The sequence below is a fragment of the Lolium rigidum genome, chromosome 7 (genome assembly GCF_022539505.1).
Source record: "Lolium rigidum isolate FL_2022 chromosome 7, APGP_CSIRO_Lrig_0.1, whole genome shotgun sequence".
In the NCBI taxonomy this organism is placed as follows: Eukaryota; Viridiplantae; Streptophyta; class Magnoliopsida; order Poales; family Poaceae; genus Lolium; species Lolium rigidum.
Genome location: NC_061514.1, coordinates 34780450 through 34798897, shown reverse-complemented (window position 1 = coordinate 34798897; position 18448 = coordinate 34780450). Strand labels below are relative to the sequence as shown.

At 46.7% G+C, this 18448-nt stretch overlaps 2 protein-coding genes across 3 annotated transcripts; one reads left to right on the top strand and one right to left on the bottom strand.

Annotated features, from left to right (window-relative positions):
- Positions 1–450: 450 nt before the first annotated feature.
- LOC124674584 (ubiquitin-conjugating enzyme E2 28-like) lies at positions 451–2515 on the bottom strand. 2 transcript variants are annotated; one of them, XM_047210625.1, is made up of 5 exons: positions 2466–2515; positions 2306–2385; positions 1256–1383; positions 983–1087; positions 451–840 (listed from the first exon to the last, which is right to left on the bottom strand). In XM_047210625.1, exons 2-5 carry the CDS (start codon positions 2373–2375, stop codon positions 697–699), a joined length of 447 nt encoding a protein of 148 aa, XP_047066581.1. In that variant the 5' UTR covers positions 2376–2385; positions 2466–2515; the 3' UTR covers positions 451–696. The 2 variants fall into 2 exon arrangements, with proteins under 2 accessions (XP_047066581.1, XP_047066582.1); XM_047210626.1 differs by having other exon boundaries at positions 2470–2509.
- Positions 2516–5415: 2900 nt separating this feature from the next.
- Positions 5416–18324, top strand: LOC124671174 (regulatory protein RecX-like). Its single transcript, XM_047207587.1, has 5 exons — positions 5416–5527; positions 5609–5753; positions 6439–6531; positions 6837–6924; positions 17926–18324. The coding sequence occupies exons 1-5, from the start codon at positions 5416–5418 to the stop codon at positions 18202–18204; spliced, it is 717 nt and encodes a 238-aa protein (XP_047063543.1). The 3' UTR covers positions 18205–18324.
- The last annotated feature ends 124 nt before the right edge of the window (positions 18325–18448 follow it).

Sequence of the window (18448 nt, the reverse complement as noted above, 5' to 3'; positions counted from 1 at the left end):
TCTTTAATAGCAGGTGCGCCTACATCCATGTAGGACCAAATCCGTGTCCGGCAGAGGATGCTCTAATATCAGATTGCAACTGTCTCCTGACATATTTGATTAACATGGGCATACATCTCCATTACTCCATATCACAGAATGAACAGCACTAACTTAGTTTTAAAACTCCCCCCACATGTCCGCTGTCAGTCTCGCTAACCTAGTTTAAGAACTCTCCCTAGTTTGAGTCCCACGTGATCTGGGGATTAAACGAAAGCCCTTAGCAATATTGCCGTCTCTACCATTCTATGGCCTAATCCCCTATCCCTTGTCTTATCGAGAGAAACTAGAATATCTATAACAACTAGCCAGTGTGACAGCATGAGTACACATTCAGAATGTGTCACAATACAAGTTTTACCAATCAAACTCGCGATCAAATCACTTCAAACGTAGGTCACACAGCATAGATACGATTCTGAGATTTAACTTAATAGATAGATAACCAAACGTCAGGTAGAACAGACTACCAGACCCAACGGACTTCACATGGCTAAGAGAGTACATCCATACGAGTTCAACAGGGGGCACAATGGCCTCAAAAGTCCATTTTCACTTCATTGCAGTGCGGAGTAGACTTGGCTGGGTTATTTAGGTGATAACGATTCTTGGCGATGATGGGCTCGGCACATGTTCTCCAGTTGGCCATCTAGGGCTCTAGCCCATGGCGTACTTCTGCGTCCAGGAGCGCGCCGTGGACTCGTACTTGGCCCTATCAGTCTTGTACATGTGGGCAATCTCAGGCACCAGCGGGTCATCGGGGTTCGGGTCTGTCAGCAACGAGCAGATCGACAGGAGAACCTGTTGATAAAGACAGGTAATGTTAGAACACACGATGAAGAAAACTTACACCTGTGATATTAGCTGCTCAGAAACCAAGATTATCTCAGCAACATGCTCCAGGCAATGAAGGAAAAACAAAGCAGGATGTGCCCATTGTTACCTTTGATATGGTCAGAGCCGGGCTCCACTGCTCCTTGAGAATGTCAAGGCAAATGCTGCCATTGCTGTTGATGTTCGGGTGGAAAACCTTGGTGCGGAAAGAGACCTGGGAAATCATGCCTGGATGTTAGCATATGATAGATAAGATGACAGGTAAATCAAAAAGTTCATAAGTACAACCCAAAACATCTCAGTAACTTCCAGGATCACAGCATCAAAATAAACAAGATACAAATGTTGGCTCTAGAACCAAAAAGACTACGCAGGATATTACCTTCGGTGGCTTGAAAGGATAATCTGGTGGGAAATGAATGTTCACCAAAAACAAACCACCAGTGAATGGGCTTTCCGATGGCCCCATGATAGTGGCCTGCCAATGGAACATGTCCTCACCAACAGGACCTGGCAACATAAAAACAGCAAGCAACACAACATTATATACCAGTCAGACAGACACAGCTGCAGCAAGGCAGTGAAGGATGAGCAGAAACAAGTCACATTTGTTGTGAGACAGTTCTAATTATTTAGGGAGCTAGATCAGGATTAAACAGAAAATTATGTTACCAGGGTAATTTGACCTAACACATACAGCATTCTTGTTCAATACAGTTCAACTCACTCAGACATACAATCGCATGCCTACATAATAAGATAACTGGAACTAGATGCTGTATAGGCAACATCAGAACACATAGGCAAACCGCTGGGTTGGTTAAAACAGGTATCATAAGGTATACATCTCATGAAGTGCTAAAGAGTATACAAACTTGCGTGCATAATTGTTAAGATTCCAGTACACACTGATAGACAAGGTAAAGCAGATGAGTACTACAATATCATCTCCTAAAACACAGCTCACTCATAACAAACATCTCTATTCTTTTGGCTTGTACTACTGTCAGAAGTCTGCGTCTTAAATTGCCCTAGGTCGTGCCTAACTGCCCAAATAAAACTCTATTGTCCTGTGTGATTTAATTTCTTACGGTTAGTGGCAGTTAAGATAGAACAGGGTGCAATCGAGGGTCGCGCACAACTGTTCACTGTAATGAGATTGACATACTTTAATCGAACATGACACGAGGCCAGTGAGATTCTTAATCACAGTGGTCATATAAAAAGGCCATGTACAGTTCACAAGCGCTCTCCACTCTCCACCAATTAATTCAGCAAACCTAGAACACGCGCAGTGCAGCGAGCACAGCTAAACAACCTAACCCCCAAGACTAAAACCTAACAATCGAACCACGCAAACCGCGTGCTCTGCTCACCCACCCGAAATTCGGCGAGATCTAGAAGGAATCGACAGGGGTGTAGAGGAAATCACCTGCGCTGCATGAGGTCGGAGGGTCCTTCTGCAGGTCCTTGAGCTCCTTCAGGATCCTCTTGGACGCCATGGATCAAACCCTAACCCGCAAAATCCGGCCCAGATCAGACGGGCGAAACAGATCGAGTAGGTACGGAGGGGGAAGGGAAGGGCGGCGTACCGACCGGCGGGGTGCTCGGGGGTGGGGGACGGTGCTGCGGCGGCGGCGGCGCCTCTCCCCTCTGCGGCGGCGACGGCGGGTCACGGGCCACGGGACAAGAGGGAGCAAAAGGAGTCGGGGGATTTGGGTGCTGGGAGCCGAGGGCGCAATTTATAGGGCTGCGGGGCGACGCCAGCCGTCCGATCGGGGATCGACGGCTGTGCGCGGCTCGCGTGATGCTTACGCTGGACGCGCGGAGATTCGCCTTTCGGTGCTTTTCGGGTGGGCAGGGAAATAAACATGGCCTCTCGGGAAAATTTGCAGAAAGAATGCCACTGGATGCGAGCCGATGACAATGACGAGTGGGACCGGGCTACATGTCATTGACCTGCTCTAGGGTATTTGGAGACCATGGTTTCTTTTAAGAAGAAGAATAATTACCTTTGAGAATGAAAAGAAGAATGAGAGGCCATGTTGGTGTTTGACTAGTATCTTTTGTGGTTTATATTGTGCTAGAGTTTATACTTTCGTACAATCCTTGTAAAAGATGACTCTTTTGTTCAATTTTGAACTACACTATTACCTATTTGCATAATGCTCCCATTTTGTACGATCTAGTTTTGATCATCCTTTATATTAATAATACGTGAGCAATGTGCCATTATACCATTTGATACTTTTTCGGATTTATGAGTTTCATAGTATAATTTTTTGTAGTATATGGTCCACAATCTGTAGGTGGTGGTCAAAGCTAGATCGACCTCGAAATATTTGAAAATAGGGACGGAGAATTATTCTGCGAGCCATATATATATGTACATAAATTAGCTCATTGTTAGTGATCAACTTATCGGCTAAAAAACACCCACGAATAAAAGAACTTATGACATGTATAATGTGTTGATGTGAGCCTTCACTTGGTGATGTCACGTGGGATGATTCTCATTTTCTCGGTTTCAAAATAGTTGAAGTTTTAGGACTGTTCTAAGTGAAACCCTTCTAACTTTGACCACATTTATAGAATAACATGCTGGTATCTTAAAATCAGATCTATAAAAATCTTTTCTATAGTGAATCTAATGAAACTAAAGTGGTGCTGTAATGTTGATATATTTTTCTATAAACTTGGTCAAACTTAAAATACGTTCAGTTAGGACAAATCTAAAACTTTAATTATTTTGAAATGGAGCGATTAAGTTGAAAGATAATAAACTACAAAATATGTTACCTTCTCTCGGCTAAAACATGACCCTTTAGAACTTAAGGTAGGTCATTTTCTCAACGATGTCAGATATGTATCTTCCTGTTGAATTTCGATAAACGCATAATGATGAGAGTCCCCAAATATTCATTGCCGAATGTAACACTAAGAGATAATATGTTTATGTACATGACAAATGGGCTTAAGAAGAAAATAACTTACAAACCATGCCATAGAATGCCCTTATTTCTGCCGGTCATAACTTATGACACACAAGAAGTAGAGCCAAAGCACGCACAATCCAATCAATGGAAGAGTTATTTTTTGACTTTTCATTCTAATAAAAAGCTACATTGGAACAGGATTGCTAGTTGAGCTAGTGTGGAAGGCACATTTTTGTGCCAACTAGATTGGTCCCCTACAATTTAAGCAAGTTGGTTAGCATATGGATATATCACAAATAAGCCAGGAAGTTAAGTAAGTGTTGCACAATATAATTGTGATTGCACGCAAAGACTTAACCAATATGTTCGCCTATCTCCCAAAAGAAGACAGGTATGCCTAACATTTGATGAAATGTGGTCGCCAAATCAACCATGTCCGGTTAATACACATTTCCTTTACACCAATGAGTCCAAGTAACTGAGCCATATTCTAGCGCCACCCAATTCTACCAAAAACCCAATCGCGGCTCCTCTGCACCTCTAATTGTTATCGATACTTCAGCGACATGAGGCGGATGTGAGAGCATCATGGTATCACGTTTGTTGTGCGTGCAAGGTTTTTTTTTTAGTTTTTATTTTTGTATCGAGGGGGAGTCACTTAGACGGTGACAATGATGTTGTATCGAAAAAAAATCCTGCCCTCCAATCATGTCTCCACAGGCGTAGGTATGTACAACTCAAGGGGGCCACCGCCCCCCCCCCCCCAGCTTGTAGAAAATTAGTGAAGGAATATTTTTACATGGCTTGTAGTAGATTTATTTTTAGCATTTTGCCCCTTTAGATCATGAAGTTTTGTGGTTTGCCCCTCCAAATATTTTAGCAAGCTCCGCCACTGCATGTCTCAGTGGTACTTTGGCATCGCCATGTAGTTTTTGAGTTTTTGTGTCAGTCAGGCTGCATGGACATTAGGTTGATTTTTTTGTTATTCATCGGTGTGGCGGTGGGCAACCCTGCATATGTGATTCGACCAACTAAAAGTTACTAAATCATAATGCTTACATTTACATAAACAATTGTGTTTGAAATCTAGAACTGAACTATATATTTATTTTTAAGCATGGAAATTCTATCTTGTGATTGGTGGACGTGTTCGTGTATGTATCCGCCGCACCTAAGTTGACAAATGTTTTCAATTATGTGCAATTCGGTGACACTATCCCTATGATTTAATCTTCAGTTTTCTCTAATCCCACGTGAAGTGAATCTGAAAATCTTGGCTGATCTAGGTTTGGCAAAAGTTCAGAGATTTCAAGTACTCCTTCCAATTTTAAAATAATTGCTTAAAATTGGATAAGCAATTATTTTGAACCTAAAATATTGCAGCTAGCAAAACCATCCCGAAGTGAACTGTCGCTTCCACAGTGCGGCTCCATCAGAGCACCAGCCGCCAAACAATGGCGGCGCTGGCAGCGAGCCGCCGTCTCCTCCATCTCCGGCCGGATCTGGAGTTCTGCCTGCGCTCCCACGCCCTTACCCCCTTCCGGTAACCTCTCGTCCCCCTCTCCCCTCCCGATTTCTCAACGCCTGACCTCACATCAGCCCCCAAATGGTCGTTTTCCCCAGGGCGAAGGGGGCGGGCGGTGTCCGGCACGCTCCTCCGCAATGGAGGCTCGTGAGCTTCCGGCAGTGTTCCTCCAACGAGGGGAACGCGTATGCCGGTGAGAGCCGCAGTAGGTTTTGATCCCTGCTCGTGCAAAATGCAGATGTCTGACATCGCTTCTGCTATCTCTGCATGGCAGCGAAGAACAATGCTACGCAGAGCCCGGACGAGCAGTTTCTGCAGCTCTCCTTGGAGGAGGGAGAAGGCGATGGCACGGTGAGCGGTATCAGCGAAAGCGTGCTGCAAGATGTGAAGAAGAGCGCGATCGAGCTGCTTGCTATCAGGTCAGAACTGGTAGACTCTTCTCCTGAATATCCAGCGATATTGCAGGAGTCTCACTGAAATCCTGCTTAGGAGCAATGCTATTGACTGTTTATCTAGTGAATAACTGAATATATTCCATAGATGACGCATGCAACTGAATTTGGTGCCGCAAGTCCTGGCGTGAACATTGTGAATATCTTGCTTTGCTTGTTAATCTTACACACCGAGATAGTGTGGAAGTGGGACCTGGCAAGAGTCAGTTGTAGGGAATGTAGAAATTAGGAATTTCTGTTAAGAACAGTTAAACTTCTATTCTGGTCAATCGTGATTCATTTGGAATGGTCAGGAACAGGAAGCCACATTAAAGGGCATACCCAGTGCTGAAAGCTCCCACACATTGTGGGGTGTGGGGAAGGGTATTTCTAGGCAGCTTTCCCTTGCTTTTTATTATGCAAGGAGGCTTATTCGAAATGAAGCCACATTATGGCAAGATATTGTAATTTTTCGATAAAGATGACAACATATTGTATGCCAGTTGGCTGCATAATATCTTCTACTTGCCAATTTATTGAGTACCATACAGAGCGTAAAGGAATTTTTTGTGCTACAGGTTGAATTCACTGGAATGTACTTGTATGGTTAGCGTCTTGTGTACCGCTGTTGAAACTGGATGCTGAAATATGTCTTCTTGTTTATCTTGAGCAGAGCATACACTGTTTCTGAGCTTAGGAAGAAACTATGTGGTAAGAATTATTCTGTCGATACAGTTGATTCTGTGATTGCTGATTTCAAGTCAAGGTGAGACTCCTGTTGAATATGCTGGCCTGGATTATCATCATAGCTGAATCAACTAGCATATAACTGTAAATACATGGGACTCTACTTGCTCACCATTGCTCACACATGGTGATGAACTGATGATTATCTGTATTCTATTGTTAAAACTTGCATATGCGAAGGCTCTAAAACTGGACTGCACTCGATTCCTATTACTTTTGCATGTGCAATACCTGTACTACATTAATATGTCTTTTCTATTAAAAAACATCATGTCTTCCTTGCATTTGCTTTTGTTATAACATCTTGTTCATTTGTTCCCAAAGAGGTCTGTTGAATGATGGTTATTACGCGGAATCATTTTCACGATCCCGGTGGCAATCATCAACCTGGGGTCCAAGGCGTATAAAGCAGGCTAGTATTATTTTCCCCTCTTCTCTCAAGACGAAATATTCTACATCCTGTCATTTTTTTTACTGAAGTCCGTCGTAATGGTTTAACATATGTGTGTATAAACTCCCCATGAATCATTCACTATCATCTTGTAAGTGTCAACTAGTGCGTTTTCGCCTTCCCTAAGCCCTAAATCCACGCCTGATTGCCAGCTAAGTCAAGCGCAACTAATCCTTTGAAAGCCTTCACGTTGACCCTAATCGAGTAAAACAAAATTGTACAATGGTGTTGTGCCGTGTGGCTGTCAGATCCTAGAGCACGGACCCCATTGCATTAATCATGTGCTTCATTTCATGGAGATGTTGCCACCATTCATTAAGTTTCTACAAAAATAGTTTCGTATCAATTACATCATGAATATGAAGAACATTATCTGCTCATGTTCTAATCAGGCACTTCGCCAAAAAGGTGTGCCAGAGGCCGAGGTGGACCAGGCGACAAGGAGTGTGTTCCACGACGTCCAAGGCGATGAAGAACAGACTGCACATGGCTTCTCCAAAGCTTCCATGGACCATCTCTTTGCTCAAGCCTCGAAGCAGTGGCAGCGAGGGGGGAGCTTGCCCCTGGAGAAACGGCGTGCGCGCATAGTGAGGTGGCTTCAGTACAGAGGGTTCAACTGGGCCGTGACCAACAGCATCATCAGGAAGCTAGAAGCGCAACATCCGCCCTGACCTGAACCTTCTGCTGTATGTTCTTTCTGTTGCGAGTTAGTCTGGCAAGTATCTGCTGCTATGCCTCTGTCTACTCTATCATGTTTTCTGCGGATGAACATCATGTTTTGAGCTGAACATGGTATTTGAATCTATCATTATCCTTGCCATCTTCTCTCTCCAAAATCGTTCTATAAATGTTTGCACCAATTTCTGGTGAGTGGAAGGGCAGCATAGCATATGTTCTGCTTTGCAGGTAGCAGAGTTCACTGGTTACTGTTACAAATTCAAAATACAGTGTAGAATCAACCCAGCCTGTACAATATAATCTATCTGTGCGAAAGTAGAATACATGCTTGACCAGCTAATAGTATCTGGCGCTTAATACACTACCAACCAACTTCACAAATACAAATGTACTACAAAATAAAAATCCAAATACAACCATTAATTCGCTGGTGCCTTTTTATGTTGGGGGCCCGGCCATGTAGATCAATCAGCTTTCATCCTTCAAATAGTTCTCCCAACATCTCCTTTCATCCTTCAAATAGTTCTCCCAACATCTCCTCCAAAACGGCAGGACTACTACTGGTTCCGGCGTCAACGTGCTTTTGTAGCTCCGGATTCTCCACTAAGCAGTCACGGTACGCCGAGATAACTCTTTTGGCTATATTTTCCCGCAGCAACTTCCGGAGACGAGGCTCCGGAACCTTCCAGAACTTCTGAGTCTGGTAAGTTTCATGAAATGCCGACTCGAAATCAGCTACTGGAGAGGTTTTACTCCAACGATGGATTCGAGAAAAAACCAATTTCGGTATGCATGAAATCACATGTCCCCAAGAAACATCGATATATCTATCCATGTGCTTCTCACATTCACGTTTAAGCCTTTGGTTTACATACCACAGGTCAAGATCCAACGAAAGCGAACGCCATTGCTCAAGAACATTTGCTATGAAATTGAAATTGTTAAGCAGGAACAAGTACCTCAGGCTTGGATCCGAGCACAGCAATGATTTTCTGAGGAGCACATCCATTTGATATTTGACTGTAGAATTTATCAGATCACGAAGGTTCCCGGTGTGGTAGCTCGGTGCGGAGTTTTCCGTCGAAGTCTGTGTTTTCTTGATTGACGATATGCAATCAACCATGAACCGAGTGTTCCTGTGAACCTCGCCTCCTCCTCGAGTAATCTCGATAGCCCACAGGTCGTCATCCTCCACGAGCGTCCTCACCTTCTTCATCGTGCTGGATATGGCGTTGTTTAGCCTGATCCCTGCTCTCGCCAACGGGCTGCCTATCTCGAACGGCATGAACATGTATGACGACGCGTTGGAGACACAGGTGTACATGTCTAGCACGGCCTGTAGATCCTCGGCCTTGAGAGCAGGGACGACGGCGTCGGTGAAGACGAGCATCTCGGCGATGCTCGCCTTGCCAAAGCGTGCGACCTCAAGCGTCCCGTGGCGAACGAATGGCAGCTCCGTGATACTGACGACGATCACGGTGAGAGCTCGGATCCACTTCTCTACCAAGTCTTGCAGCGACCTGTCCGGGAACTGAACCACATGCTGTAAACCGTAGCCCTCGCGGAGTTGGAGAACCCAGTCGACGTCGAGCTCCGAACCGGAGGAGCCACCGGAGTTGTTGGACGGGTAAGAATTCGACGCACCAGAGTCGCTGGAGTAGCTAGATCCGTTATGGCTTGACTGGGAGTTGGAGAAGAGAGTTGATCTTATATGTTCTCCGGACACTGCAACCATCCGGATCCAGTCGCGGTAGGGGCTGCGCGGCGGCGGCGAGGCAGCCGTGAAGCCATCGGTGGTCTCCTCCGGCACGGTAGCAAGCCGCTCCGCCCAGTGGCGGAGCCAGGGTCCAAAACCTGCGATGTCAAGCTTTAAAAATGTGAAGATTGTTCTTGTAGAGAACACATTTATGTAGACAAATTAAATGGGAGCAGAAAAGATCACACTTTATTGCAGCATAATTATAGTAATTTCCCTTTGCGATTATGTATATCTTCATGATATGACTTCCTAATTTTCAGTTGTTTGTGAAGAATTTGCAACATTTGACTGTTACTCTCACTTCTTGAAAAATATATCCATTTGCCAAAGTTAAGACCTGGCAATAAAAAGTTGTTTCTATAAGAAAGAAATTTAATTAACTGATAGCATGGAGAATACTGCATAGAATACGCAGAGAATAAGAGAAGTCGCTGGACAAAGATCGTGAGGATCAGTCAGAAAGTTACGCGGTTCCATTACTTTGTTTTGAAGTATGAGCAGACAAACGATTACCCGATGCAGACCAAAAGCGGGCATGCTAGTCATTTTCCAATTTTTTGCATTGAGCAGCGGGGTATGCATGTCTGCGTATTAAACTTGCCAAAACCTGTGTAGTCGCTTGACTACGCTGCCATAACGTGGCTCCGCCACTGGCTCCGCCATTCTCCTACTGAGTACTATACTACTTTGTGGACGGATTGGCAGGGGAGGAAACTGGAATACACAGCAGTGATCGGGGTGCCCGACCCCGCGTGACACCGCAGACAAGCGACGGACTAACCAACAGCGACAGACTAACCTCTCGGCCCTGCCCACCTTTGCCATGAGCGTTATCCCGATGCCGGTGACGACTATTGACCACATGGACTTGTGGAAAGGGAAATCTGCGTGTTCGGGCGGTGACTGTCAAGTCGCCTGGCACGACGTTTGCCGCTCTCGCGCCGAGGGTGGCTTGGGTGTCCGCGATCTCCGCAGTCACAATGTCAGCCTACTCCTGAAATTCATCCACAAGCTGGTTCGTGGCGACGACACGCCATGGACACGGTGGGTCCGTCGCTGGTATGGAGAGGGCGGCATCTCTAGCCCACCGCTGCTGACAGACACTCCGGCCTGGCGTGGGTTCAAGCGTTTGTTCGCCACTTACCGCGGGCTCACCAACGTCAGGGTGGGCGACGGTGCGGCCACCTCGTTTTGGTTCGACAATTGGCACGCCGCAGGGCCTCTGTTCTCTTGCCTCCCCGCCCTGTTGACTCACTGCACGGCTCCCGCGCTCACCGTCACCGACGCCCTCCGTCACGCTCGCCTCGACCTCCCGCTGCAGGATCGTCTTACTATCACGGCGCAAGGGCAGCTGGCCGCCCTAGAGGCGTCCCTCCGGCATGCTACCTTGGCTGAGGAGCAAGACTCGCGCATGCTCCCAGGAGGGGCCAAGTTCACCGCGGCGGGCGTGTATAGCGTCATGCACTCCTCGGGCGTGGCCATGCCCTTGGCAGACACCAACTGGGTTAACTTCGCTCCATTAAAAGTCCAGGTGTTCTTCTGGATTGCTCGACACGGGAACACCAGGACGCGTGCGCTCCTTCATCGGCATGGGTGCCTTCCCTCCCCGCGCTGCCCCTTCTGCACGGAAGATGAAGACCAGCTCCACCTCTTCTCCCGATGCGCACGCCTGACGCCGCTGTTCGCCGCCGTGGGAGCCCCTGCCGCAGCCGTGGCGGACGACCTGGAGGGTGTCTGCGCTGCGCTTACCGGCGCTCTGCAACCTCACGCCTCCCTTGTCCGAAATTCGCTGGTACTCCTGCTGCTCTGGATCATTTGGAAGAGCCGGAATCATATGGTCTTTGATGATGTCCGGATGCGCACTCGGTGCATGGTTGCTATGATGGTGGATCACTGCGAGCTCTGGCTTCACCGTCTGCCCCGTCGCGCCTCGCGACACTCAGTAGATGCGTGGCTGCTGCAGCTGCGGGAGAATGCCATGTGATGAGTGTGTGTTTCTGTTTCGAGTTGGACTTCTCTTCTCACCCCTTTTGTACCTTCCCCTGTACCTCTCTGTGCCTCCCAGCGGCCTGGCCGTTTTCACGTTGGAATAAAGAGTGAGAAAAGGACTTCAGCGTGGGATTTTTGCTTCCCACCGTTGAGTTATCAAAAAAAAGTATTTACGGAGGGGCTAAAGGCCACAATATGTTCTGTGTTATAGGAATATATAAGAATAAGAAAGAGTCTATACATCTTTAATACCCCTCAAACTTATGATGGATCAACAATACTAAGTTTGAAGAGAAATAGCCCATGTTACATTCTAGTCTTAGCCTTAGTGAAGAAGTCAGCGAGCTGTAACTCGGAAGGCACATACTATAGAGTCATAACCTGATCCTGCACAACAGTACGCACAAAAGAGGCATCAACACATGTGTGCTTGGTGAGCTCATGCTTCAGCGGGTCACACAATGTTGATGGTACCAGTACTGCCAGACAAGAGAGGAGTCGGTGTGGCAGCAGAGACACCAAAATCCTCCAATAACTAGCGTAACCAAGTCACCTCTACCGTCAAGAGAGCCATCGCTTGCAACTCGACCTCTGCACTCGAACGAGAGACCGTGGTCTGTTTCTTGGTCTTCCAAGCAATGATAGAACCACCAAGAAAACACAGTAGGCAGAAAGAGACCGGCAATCCGATGGATCACTCGCCCAAGTAGCATATGAGTATGCCTAGAGCTGTAAGGAGCTGGAACGAGGAAAGAAAAGGCGGCGGGAGATGGTACCATGAAGATTGCGTAGGACACAGAGGAGGTAACTATAGTGGATGGTGGTGGGAGCAGACATGAACTGACTCAGAATGTGGACATGATAGGAGATGTCAGGACGGGTGACAACAAGGTAGAAAAGACTCCCAACCAAGTGATGGTAGTGCATCAGGCCTGGTAGAGGATCACCATCAGTGGCGCGGAGTTGTACATTGAGCTCCATAGGAGTCTCGACAGTGCGCTCATCGCCAAGAGCGGCACGAGTGAGGAGGTCCTGATATACTTCTCCTGGGCGATATAGAAGCCACCGGAGGTAGAAGAAACCTCAATCCCAAGAAAGTAGCGAAGAGGGACAAGATCAGTCATGAGGAACTGCTCACAAAGACGGGCCTTGACAAATAAAATGTACTCAAAGTCGTCATCGGTGATGATCATGTCATCGACATAAAGAAGGAGAAGAGTCCGACCATGAGAAGATGTGTGGACAAAGAGCGCAGGGTCATGTGCTCTAGGGACAAAGCCAGCGGAAGTCACCACTGAGGCGAACCGCTCAAGCCAGGTGCGAGGGACTTGTTTAAGGCCATAGAGGGAGCGCCGGAGCCAGCATACCATGCCACCGGGAATAGAGTACCCACGAGGTGGCTGCATGTACACCTCCCCACGTAACTCACCGTTAAGAAAAGCATTCTGCACATCAAGCTGAGAGACATACCAGTGACGAACAGAAGCAACAACAAGGAGAGTACGAACAGTGTTCATGTGAGCCACTGGAGCAAAGGTCTCATCATAGTCACGGTCGTGATCCTGCTGAAAACCGCGAGCCACAAGTCGAACCTTGTAGCGCTCAAGAGAACCATCAGAGGGAGTCTTGATCTTGTAGACCCACTTGCAGGTGATGCGACGAACAGAGGGAGGGGGAGTAACAACATCCCAAGTGCCAGTGCGCTCAAGCGCAGCAATCTCCTCGGCCATCGCTAGCTGCCATTCGGGATGGGATACAACATCCCGATAAGAGGTCAGCTCAAGGACAGTAGAAATACCATAGTGAGTGGGAGAATAGCGATCAGGTGGAGGATAAGGCATAGCACGAAGGTTATGAGTCGGCTCAGGCGGAGAAGGTGACACACTAGAAGTGGAAGGCATGTTAGGAGGAGGAGCATCATCATCATCATCACGTGGACGATGGGAGTAGTGAAATGGGAGGGGAGGAATCACCGTAGGCGAGGAAGGAGACATCGGGGAGGAAGGTGGGGAAGGTGGCGAGGGAGGAGGGGATGAGCTGGTGGGTGAAGAAGGTGTGAGGTCGGTAGTGGAGGGACTCGGAGGGGCGGACCTGAGGCACAGAAGGAGGTGAGTAAGAAAACATGAGAAAGGAGATATCCTCCACAAAGAAGGAAGAGGAGTAGGGACGCAGGTAGAAAGGACGGGACTCATCAAAAGTGACATCCCGAGAGATGCGCATTCGACGACCAATGGGATCCCAACACTTATAGCCCTTGTGCTCAGGACTATAGCTAAGGAAGACACACTCAATGGACTGAGCAGTCAGCTTGGTGTGTTTGCGTGGAGCAAGAAGGATAGAGCAAACACAACCAAAAAGGCAAAGTGTCGAATAATCAGGAGAGCGACCAGTAAGACGCTCAAGAGGAATGCCACCCTCAGGGCCGTGGAGGGCTGAAGATTGATGAGACAGGTGGAAATAGACACAGCCTCAGCCCAGAAGTGAGGAGGAAGAGAGGCGACGATCATCATCGCACGTGCCATCTCAAGCAGGTGGCGATGTTTGAGCTCAGCCACGCCATTCTGAGCGTGCGCGCCAGGACATGAGAATTAGGCAAGAGTGCCCTACTCAGCAAGAAAACCACGCAATAGCTGGGAGATATACCTGCTAGCGGAGCCAGCCCGAAACATACGAATATGCGTGGAATACTGAGTTTGGACCATGGCAGCAAACCACTTATAGATCGAGAGGACCTCGCAGCGGGAAGTCATAAAATAAATCTAGGTGTGGCGAGAGAAGTCATCAATAATAATAACATAGTAGCGATGGCCCCCCTTCGAAGCGGAGCTAGTCCCCATACATCAGAATGGACCAAGTAGAAAGGACGCTTGATGCATGTAAAATGCATACATGAACTTTGCACTTTATTGCATCATATTACCACATAATTGCATCTTATATAATGTTATTCCCAAGGTTAATGATGTTTTATGGGATTTTCTAAACAATCCCCCTCCCCCTGTTCTAATTCTGTTTAGCAAGAAACGTCATTTTTTTAGTGTTTTTGACATTACAGGAGCTACGGGACTCCAAAAAGGGCAAGGTCAGGGGCACGCTTCGGAAATTTCGAGATGAACAAAATGAGCTGAAGTGGGACACAAGGAGGTCAACAGGCTGGGAAAGAGGGCCAGTGGCGCGGCCTCCCCTTATGGACGTGCCACCATGCCTCTTTCGGCCCTCGAGCGTCTGTTTCGCCTCATCTTTTTCGCAAACCGACTTGTTTTGCCCTAAAAACTACTATATATACGACTCCGGGGGGTTTCGTCGAGACGACGACGGCATAGATAAAAAAACACAGAAACATAGACTCGGCACGGCGCCGCCGACGGAGACTGGATGGGGGAAGCGCTACCGGAATCACCTCCGATGGACTCCTCCTCCCTCCGTTAAAGGCATCAACACCATCTTAATCATCTTTATCAACATCTACATAAAATCCTCATCATCCCCCTCTGTAATCTCTTGGCAACATGATGTATGGTCCAATATATTATTTTACCATGATCTATTGTATCTCTATATTGATGTTTGAGTAGTGAATTGTTCATGACAATTGTTATATAGTTTGTTGTTGGTTGCATACAAGTATTTGTTATCTTCTATGATGGTCTTATGTATTGATATATGTCAAGGGATGCATAAGGTTATCACCGTTGCATATTGATAGGATGAGGGATAGTACACTACAAACAACTCGCAAGTCCATAACAATTTTAGTTCGTCGACGAATGGCCAAAAACCGTCACGGAGACGTGACCCTGACGGTTTGGAAGACCGTGGAGAACTTCGCGTTAGAGATGGCTTGTTAGACGGTTAGGGAAGTGCGTCACAGATCCATGAGGGCAGTGCCCAAACCCGAAGCCCACCCAACCCAGTCCATCGTGACAGCCATATCCGTCATATCACCGGTCCCCTCTGCCAGCGACCATTGTGTCAGGCTGTCAGGCCAATGATTAACATGTCAGCCCGGTCGGGTGACTATCGTTTTTGTCGTCTTGCGAGAAGCTCATTAGTCATGTTTCTTACAATGTTATTTACTATTATTCATGCTTTGTGGAATGTAAGAGTTATCACTTGATGAGTTCATATTACTTATTATCATTCTTTATTGACTGAACCTTGTAAGACTTTGCATGATTACATAGAAGAGATGCATTAAACTCCAATGTCCATATTAGTTTTATCACCTTCATGCTCGAGGACGAGCATAGGTTAAGCTTGGGGATGTTGATGCATGTAAAATGCATACATGAACTTTGCACTTTATTGCATAATATTACCACATAATTGCATATTATATATTGTTATTCACATGGTTTATGATGTTTTAGGGGATTTTCTAAACAATTCCCCTCCTCCGGTTCTAATTTTGTTTGGCCAGAAACACCACTTTTTTAGTGTTTTTTATATTACAAGAGCTACGGGACTCCAAAAAGGGCAAGGTCAGGGGCCACGCTTCGGAAATTTAGAGACAAACAAAATGAGATAAAGTGAGACACCGGGAGGTCAACATGCTGGGAAAGAGGGACAGTGACGTGGCCTCTCCTTCTGCCCGCGCCACAGGGCCTCTTTCAGCCGTCGAGTGTCCGTTTCGCCTCATCTTTTTGCGAACCGACTTGGTTTGCCCTAAAAACTACTATATATACGACCCCGGGGGTTTCGTCGAGACGATATCGGCGTAGATCAAAAACACAAAAACAAAGAGTCAGCAGGGCGCCACCGGCGGAGATCGGAGGGGGGAAACGCTACCGGAATTGCCTCCGGTGGACTCCTCCCCCCTCCGGTAAAGGCATCAACACCATCTTCATCAACATCTACAGAAACTCCTTATCACCCCACTCTGTAGCAACAGGATGTATGGTGCAATATATTATTTTCCCATGATCTATTGTAACTCTATGTTGATGTTTGAGTAGTGAATTGTTCATGGAAATTGTTATATAGTTTTTTGTTGGTTGCATAAAAGTATTTGTTATCTTCTATGATGGTCTTATGTATTGATATATGAGTCACACATATGTCAAGGGGATGCAGCTGGTGCCTTTATATGTTGGGTGCCCGGCCATGTAGATCAATCAGATTTCATCCTTCAAATAGTTCTCCCAACATCTCCAAAACGGCAGGACTACCAACGTGCTTTTGTAGCTTCGGGTTCTCCTCCAGGCAGTCACGGTACACTGAGATAACTCTTTTGGCTATGCTTTCCCGCAGCAAGTTCCGGATATGAGGCTCCAGAACCTTCCAGAAGCTAGCGGCAGCAACGCTGGCGCCACCATAGCTGTCACTCAACACTCCCCTCCCTCTTGGCAAGGCACCCTCAACGCCTACGAGGCAATTATCATTTTAGGACCAAGTACCAACAAACTAAAAGGCACTTTAACAAATATACATGCTTTACAAAACATATATCTAACATGGATGATGTGTAGCTACTACCAAAAGGTGAATTTAGTGTAGCAACAATCTTTTATTTAGAACAAACATGATCTATAATGAGAGGCAGGTGTTCACTTACAGAAGCTAGAAAATGAATAATCATGAAAATAGGTGCAAACTCGCCCATCATTTTCAGAGTATGGCGGGGCAAGTACATCAACAACAGCACAAGAGGCAACTGAAGTGAATGAGTGTAGGTTCCCGCCACTTTAGGGATACAAAACGGTAGTTGGACATGGAGCAGTAAGAACATCATCCGTATGTAACTTGGCCAGCCTTACTGCATGTAGATACGTGTGCTTTCATCTCAAAAAAAAAAAGAGTAGATACGTGTGCTTTTCCAAAGGAGAAGTAAAAGAGCTGACCAATCTGACCAATCCAAGGTAGAGCTGCAGCACGACGCCCACGCACCGCCGCCTGCTGGCAGGATATCTTGTCGACGGCGAGGACGTACGGGTAGAGGAGCTTCTTCTTGCCGGCCATGGGCATGGTCACCTCCTCTCCTCTGCTCGCCGACGCCAAAGTTCAAAGTCATAAGTCACACACGATACCGCACGCGGTGTGTGACACTGGACTTGTATTTATAGAGGAGGAAGGCTGGTTTGAATTTTCATTGAGGGACAATGTTGAGCTGGAAGGAGTTTTCGGTTCTTCTCTCCTCTGTTGTTGGTTTGTGGTGCAGAGAGAAGATGCTTGGAGTCATGGATTACTGACATGAGTTGTCTAGGGAAACCAAACAAACGCCCCCGTAAATTGGGCATTCGTTAATTACGCGAGGGCACAGAATCCGAGCATAACATGGGAGAAATTGCTGGTGGAGATCAGAGGCTGGATTCATATCCTTAATTGACGGACTGGATTCAATTCCTATCCATGTAGTTTTCTTTGTGTGTCTCTAAGGTCTTATCCCTTTGTTGGTTCGGCTGATATTAGAAAGTCCAAAAATGATGAACTTGTATAGTAGTATAAATACTTCTGGGAAGACTTGAAAACCCTTCGTATGGATTAGTTTGCAAATTATTACTTTCTTGATTATTATTATCTGCTCATGTTCTAATCAGGCACTTCGCCAAAAAGGTGTGCCAGAGGCCGAGGTGGACCAGGCGACAAGGAGTGTGTTCCAGGACGTCCAGGGCGATGAAGAACAGACGACACATGGGTTCTCCAAAGCTTCCATGGACCATCTCTTTGCTCAAGCCTCGAAGCAGTGGCAGCGAGGGGGGAGCTTGCCCCTGGAGAAACGGCGCGCGCGCATAGTGAGGTGGCTTCAGTACAGAGGGTTCAACTGGGCCGTGACCAACAGCATCATCAGGAAGCTGGAGGCGCAGCATCCTCCCTGACCCGAGCCTTCTGCTGTATGTTGTTTCTGTTGTGAGTTAGTCTGGCAAGTGTCTGCTGCTATGCCTATGTCTTCTCTATCATGTTTTCTGCGGATGCACATCATGTTTTGAGCTGAACATGGTATTTGAATAGATAGTTACCATAGGAATTTTCTCTCTCCAAAATTGTTCTAGAAATGTTTGAGCCATTTTCCGTTGAGTGGGAGCAGCATATGTTCTGCTTTGCAGGTAGCAGAGTTCACTG